We start from the raw sequence: 6,520 nt of genomic DNA, 5'->3' as shown, positions 1-6,520 counted from the left end.
CCTTGAGCTCTTCCAGCGATGCAGTCTTAATCTCTTCGATCGTTGCAAATCTCCGTCTTTCATAGGTCTCTTTAGTTTTGGAAACAAGAAAAAGTCACATGGGGCCAAATCCGGTGAATATGGTGGCTGAGGCATTATTGTGGTGTTGTTTTTGGCCAAAAAATCTGTCACAAGCAAAGATGAGCCATGAATTGTTTTTCCACAATTCTGGACGTTTCTTTCGTATTGATTCTCGCAAACGTCGCATAACTTCCAGATAATACTGTTTATTGACCGTACGACCATATGGTAAGAACTCCTGATGCACCACGCCATGGTAATCGAAGAATACAGTGATCAAAACTTTGACATTTGATCGAACTTGGCGTGCTTTTTTCGGTCTCGGCTTGATTGGGCTTTGGTTTCGTCGTTGACGTCATCCAACAGCTCTTGAGAGATGCTCATGCGACGGTTCTTTTTGTCAAAAGTCAGCAATTTTGGAACAAACTTCGCTGACACACGACTCATGCCCAAAACATTTGAAAAAATTTCATGGCACGAGCCAAGCGATATACCGACATCTTCAGCAACTTCTCTGATAGTGATTCGACGATTTTCCAAAACAATTTTTTATCACTGCTTGAACGTTTTCATCAGTTGTTGACGTGCTTGGGCGTCCAGAGCGAGGCTCGTCATTGGCATATTCCCGGCCATATTTGAAGAGTTTGTAGCACTTGTAAACATTTTTTTTACTCAGAACAGTATCACCGTATGCCACTGTCAACATTTCAAGTGTTTCGGAGCACTTAATTTTATTTTTTACACAAAATTTGTTGCAAACCCTTATCCATATTTTTCGATAGCAAAAAATCGCAGAGCACGCAAAGCAACTTGTTACCTTTACGCCTCTCACAACTAAACAAAAAAGGGGATTCAATTGAAACTTGGTACAGATTTTAGGGAAGAGTGTACCAACATAACAAAACAAAAAAATCGATAATCGAAAATATGTTGCCCACGAAATTTGAAAAGTCACCTTACTTTTTGAACACACCTCGTATAGGAAAATCACATCACGAGTTAAAATCAACGAAACTTATTAATGGTAAAAGCACTTTAAATCAAATGGTCACCTGTTTTTTCGGTAAAACTGTTCCAATCAAGCACGGTAAATTAAAAACACCACACTTTGTTAGCCTTAAGACTTCGGAGAAATTCGGAAAACGAACAAGAGAAGCGGGATCATTGTCCAAAATGTCGAATTGATAGTCAACTGCCTTACAGCCCTTAGTTGCCTGCCTGGAACACAATGACCTATTTTTGTTCCAGCGCATTAAAAAAAATGAGTGGTGAACGATTTGTCGCCAGAAGACGCTGCTGAAGCGTTAAAGACCCATGATTTGATGGTGCTTCCACAATTGGTTTAAGCACACGCAATAGTGTATAAATATAGCTGAAGAATAATTTAAAAAAATCATAGGACCATTATTGATGATAATAGGCTAATAGTAAGCATAAAATGCATTATCAAAATTATGTTTTTGTATATTATTTATTTATTTATTTTTTACTGTAATTTTAGTTGTGTTTATATAAGAATGTATTTTTTGATAAAATTGGTTAAATAGCGGATACCAAACTGCTTTTGAATAAAGACAATTCCGTATAGTGAAATAAATTTCTATATTATTCCTTTCACTGTTTAAGGATATAGGAAAATATTTAAGTTAAACAGCATCAGCGGGACTTTGGAATTCAGATAATGCATGTATGGGGTTTTGAACCTTTTTTTGAGACCCCTTGCGAACTTTTGCTCTTACTTCTTCTGGTTTTTCCGGCCTGACCAAAGGTTTTTTTTCGGGAGCTTTCATTTTCCATACCACAATTGGAGACTAAAAAATTAATTTAAATTATTAAAGCTTCATGACATACGTTAAATACTTACAGACACAGTTCCTTGTCTAGTATATTTTGTGGAGGCCACATATGAGTATTTTACTGTTAATACAACCGCATTCATTAAATTTTTAGCAGCTTGAATTAACGATGTTGCGCTATCCAACTAAAATAATTATTGATGTTATTATATTTATTTTAATAGTAATATATATTTTTAAAATTATTCTTACCCCAGATACTATAAGTTCGCCACTTATATTTTGAACGTCAGCTTTTACTTTTGACGTTATTTGGATTTGATGACAATATAGGGCAATACGTTGCAAATAGGCTAATAAGTCTTTTTTTGTACTGCTTTCTGGGCATTGTTCTGCAATTTCCCTAGTAAGTTTATCTAGCTTTGTACCAGCTTCTGATATTTTTTTAGCTGCATTGATAACATCCATTGTAGTTTTTAACGGTCCTCGTCCTCTAAAATGTAGTATCAAAATAACAATACTTAGTTCACTGCATTAGCTGTGTAGATTTTGTTCTGTATACAATTAACTTAGCTTACTGTCATTATATCGAACCGAAAGCTTTATCAGATTTTGCTCATACATTGACGGTCGAGAAACCCACATTTTTCTAGCAGGGACTTTTTCTGTCCAATTAATATTCGTATATCTCCAAGTTATGGCTAGCCATTCTAAGTGATACGAATGAATAGCCTAAGTTGAGTATTAGTGAACTGGGAAAACTATAAAAACGACCTAATTTATTTTATTTACAATAAAAAAAATGCTATTTCCAAGCGCATTAGGTTTTATATATATGTTAAAACCCACCAAAGATATAATTAAAAAAAAAATTTTATTCATTCCAATGGATAGATATAGTTGTCCGATCCGGCTGGTTCCGACTTTTGGGAAAGTTTCAGCCCGCCAGCTTTAAAACTGAGAGACTAGTTTGCGTAGAAACGAATGGACAGACGGACGGACAGATAAAGGCTTTAAAGCTTAACTTATTTGGCTGAAAACTAGAGTAGGATAAAGATATTCAAAATACATGTTTTAATGCTTATAATGGTTTTACCTGGTAAAGTCGGTCATTTCCATCATAATCATGCACATATGTTTAGCCAAAAAAATAATGTCATTTCCAGTATCATCCCATTTAGCAACTTCAGAATCAAAAGTAAGTTTTTCTCTGCGAAATAACTCAACCTGCTGAGCAATTTTCTGTTTGTCCTCTTCTGTCATTTTCCTCATGGCTTCCTAAAATATAAATTTTATCTTAGAGATACCCTGGATTATTTTGGCAATATCACTTACTCGAGCAGTACATATACCGCTGATATCAGGATATTCGTCAACAGTTTGGTCCCCGGTCTGAGCACTTGCTAAAAAGAATAAAAATTACATTTTAAAATAAATGAGTATTCTTGCTTCGATAAGAGTTGGTTGGGCGGGACAATTATTTAAACAGTTAACATTCTTTAAACATGTAAGAATTTATAGCCTATAAATGATACATAAATGTAATACAAAATTTACTACGTTTTTTTTACACATTTAGGAAAAAAATTTGTAATTGTAAAAACTTGAATATATCCTAGTGAAATAAAGTTCGTAGGAATGTATGTAAGAGGTATAATAAATTATGTTCAAGTTGAACTAAACACGTCTATCTCTCTGTCCGTTCGTATGAACGCCAAGATCTTTGAAACTGTATAAGCTATCAAGTTGGGGCTTTGAATGCGGATTCTGAAGGTTGCGAGAAAGTGCAAATTTATGACACCTCAACTGATCGAGAATGAAAATTTTATTAAAAAAATTATTTTTGCAGTTATTTTTTTTTTTTTGTTTGAAAAACTTATTGCATCATAAAATGTAAGTTTTCAAGACGAGAAAAAAGTTCAAAAAAAGATTTTTACACATATTTATCCCTTTCAATAAGTACTAAATGGGCTAAGAAAAGTACTGCATCATTTAAATTAACTTTCCATTGATGCCAAGAGTTAAGAGATGTAAGTTCAAATTATGAGTATATTTAACTTTTGTTCCCTTAAAATACTTATACTGACCAGTATATAAAAACTCCAATTTTGACTTTTGTTCAAGAATTTTGTTTTTTTTTGCTCAGTAGCAAGCTTTTCACTTACATCGACTTCGAGTTTCCAACGTTAAGTCCTCAACTGGTTCAAATTCAGTATCAGTGTCAAGGTCTTCCGAGCTCTAAAATTTAAGAATTTTTTTTTTTTTTCATTATTATTATTTTAAGGAATAATAACACTTAAATAAAATGATAATTCGGGGTTGAAAGCCGTAAACTAGATTGTTAGCCAAAATGTATTCCGTGTCACTCTTTTACTAAAAGAGAGATATTTAGTTAGTGGCGTCGAGTGTAAGGCCCCTAAAAGCACTTTTAAAAGTTTGCCGATTTGTAGCGTAATCTTTTATTCGGCAAAATTGAAAAGTGTCAATATTGTAGTAAACTAAAACATATATTATCTTATTATCAACACGGAGAGGGGGACCAAATAACTTAAAAAAAAAATATTTAAAAACAAAAATTTGTTCAAAAAATATGTTTATTGACTTGAACCCTGGTGCAGAGGAAACAAGAAGTAGGAGAATAAGGATTAACGGTACCAGCGGACCAAGTGCTGGTAGCTGAACCAATCAGCGAGTATCAAATTGCAAAAGAACAACGTCAAATACTGTCAGCGACAAGGAAATATAGTCAGTCGTAAATGTCAGCAAGGAGCGCGATCGCTGCATGGAGACGTTCTGGAGGTCATTAAAGGTTACGAAGCAGTCGTATCAACGACATATCCTGCTGATATCAACGTGAAGTTAATTAATTAATTAATAATCTGCAAATCGCATAACTATAGTCCTTTATCGTTAGTGCAAAGTAAATGTATTCATAATCAGCATCACTAGACGAGTCAATCTAGCCATGTCCGTGCTTTTCTATGCAAACTAGTCTCTCAGTTTTAAAGCTATCGGGCTGAAACTTTCCAAAAAGTCGCAGGTAGTATATAAGTCAAAATCGGCAGGATCGGACAACTATATCTTATAAAAAATTTTATCTTTGGTGTTTTTTAACATATAACCTCCACCGCTTAGAAATAACATTATTTAATTATTTCTGAATTTCGAATATAATTTTATCGAAACCGGACGACTATATCATCGAGCTGTCATAGGAACGATCGGAAAATTGGTGGGAAAATAAAGAGAAATAAATTTAGCTTTGAGAATTTTTGACATATTATCTTATAATATTGGGAATATCATTTTTTATATTTTTTAGAATTTAGAATTAAAATTAATAAAAATCTAACGACTCTAACATATAACTGTCAAAGAAACGGTCAGCTAACGTTCATTATTTCTTATAACTGCAAGGGTATATTTCAGCTTGCCGAAGTTAACTTCCTTTCTTGTTTTTAACTGATTTTGATATAAATCCCCATTTTCATACATTGCTTTACAGTTTTAAAGTTTTAAATCAAATTCTATACAAATTTTATTGCAATTGGTTAATTTGTGTTTTTTAGGAGAGGAGTGCCCTTTTCGCCAAAAACATGTTAAACTGAAAAGGATGATAGACTATCTTCTTCGAATGGGCCAAGCGGCGTCCCTCACGTGCAGGCTTCACAAGCTTTGTATAATAACTCATTTTGTGGAGAAAACAACATGACCCAACTGTGCTACTGTTTGATCTAAATCGCGATCTCGCGCTCTTATTTTTTTTTTATGTTTTGTACCTTTGTGGTTTTAAATTTTTTCCCAGTGCCAAATTTACTTTGAGGTATTTTTCATATTTTATTATAATTGCTTTAAACTTATAATGGCTTTTGTCTGTTTTAAGATAAATTGTACTCATGCGTCTTCAGCCAAAGATCCATTTTTTTTTTGCTGTCTCTGCGATTCGATGATTCAAGTTTAAATGTGCAGGATTTACCGGCAGAGTTTTTATTGATCTTAATTCTGGTCTTATGTGATCATTCAAGGAAATGGTAGTTGAGATGAGCGGCTTTATGAAGCAGACTCGAGACAAACTTGAATATCTAAGAAGCTTTTAAACAACTCAATGAGGGGTTCAATACCGTCTACGCCCAGTTTAATAATAAAATATTATTAACCTAGTCTTCTAAGCCCAAAAAAGCCAGTTTAACCGGCGTTAATATGATTATGGAAACTACCTCAAATCCGAACTTGGTAGCAGCATTTTTTGTGCCGACCATACCTATAAGTACAGTATATACCGTTCCTGGTTCTCAGCCTCAGCTGTTGGGGGCGTAAGAAAATTTCAGTTGTTCCACAAAGGATGTAATTATTTGTTTCTAGATTCGCCCCAGATACGACATCTGAGGATGTTTTGGAATTTATACGTGAAAAATTCCAGTCCGAAGATATTGCAGATAACAATTTCGATATTCATACGCTCGTAGGATATCGTCTTTTAAAATATTTTCTCCGCGTAATGTTTTTAATGTTTTACTTTCTGAAAGCTTTTGGCTTAGTGATGATTTAGTAATTAAAGAATTTGTTATAAATAAATTGAGAACAAATAACAGGACCTCCACTAGGCCAATCAAAATCCGTGAAAACCGAAAATTCCATCGAAACTGTGCGTGAATTCACAAAAA

General features: G+C 33.8%; 1 protein-coding gene across 1 annotated transcript in view; it reads right to left on the bottom strand.

The window, feature by feature from the left end:
- Positions 1-1,512: 1,512 nt before the first annotated feature.
- LOC108028868 (catenin alpha) overlaps positions 1,513-6,520 on the bottom strand; it is a 47,667-nt gene continuing 42,659 nt past the window's right edge. The window contains exons 7-12 of the mRNA XM_044092748.2: positions 4,022-4,094; positions 3,192-3,259; positions 2,953-3,134; positions 2,109-2,349; positions 1,925-2,041; positions 1,513-1,871 (exon numbers count right to left, since the gene is read on the bottom strand). Coding sequence (XP_043948683.1) covers positions 1,707-1,871; positions 1,925-2,041; positions 2,109-2,349; positions 2,953-3,134; positions 3,192-3,259; positions 4,022-4,094 — 846 coding nt within the window. The 3' untranslated portion in view covers positions 1,513-1,706. The remainder of the gene's footprint in view (positions 1,872-1,924; positions 2,042-2,108; positions 2,350-2,952; positions 3,135-3,191; positions 3,260-4,021; positions 4,095-6,520) is intronic.

Source organism: Drosophila biarmipes, chromosome 3R (genome assembly GCF_025231255.1).
Source record: "Drosophila biarmipes strain raj3 chromosome 3R, RU_DBia_V1.1, whole genome shotgun sequence".
NCBI lineage: Eukaryota > Metazoa > Arthropoda > Insecta > Diptera > Drosophilidae > Drosophila > Drosophila biarmipes.
This window is presented reverse-complemented; position numbering and strand designations above follow the sequence as displayed.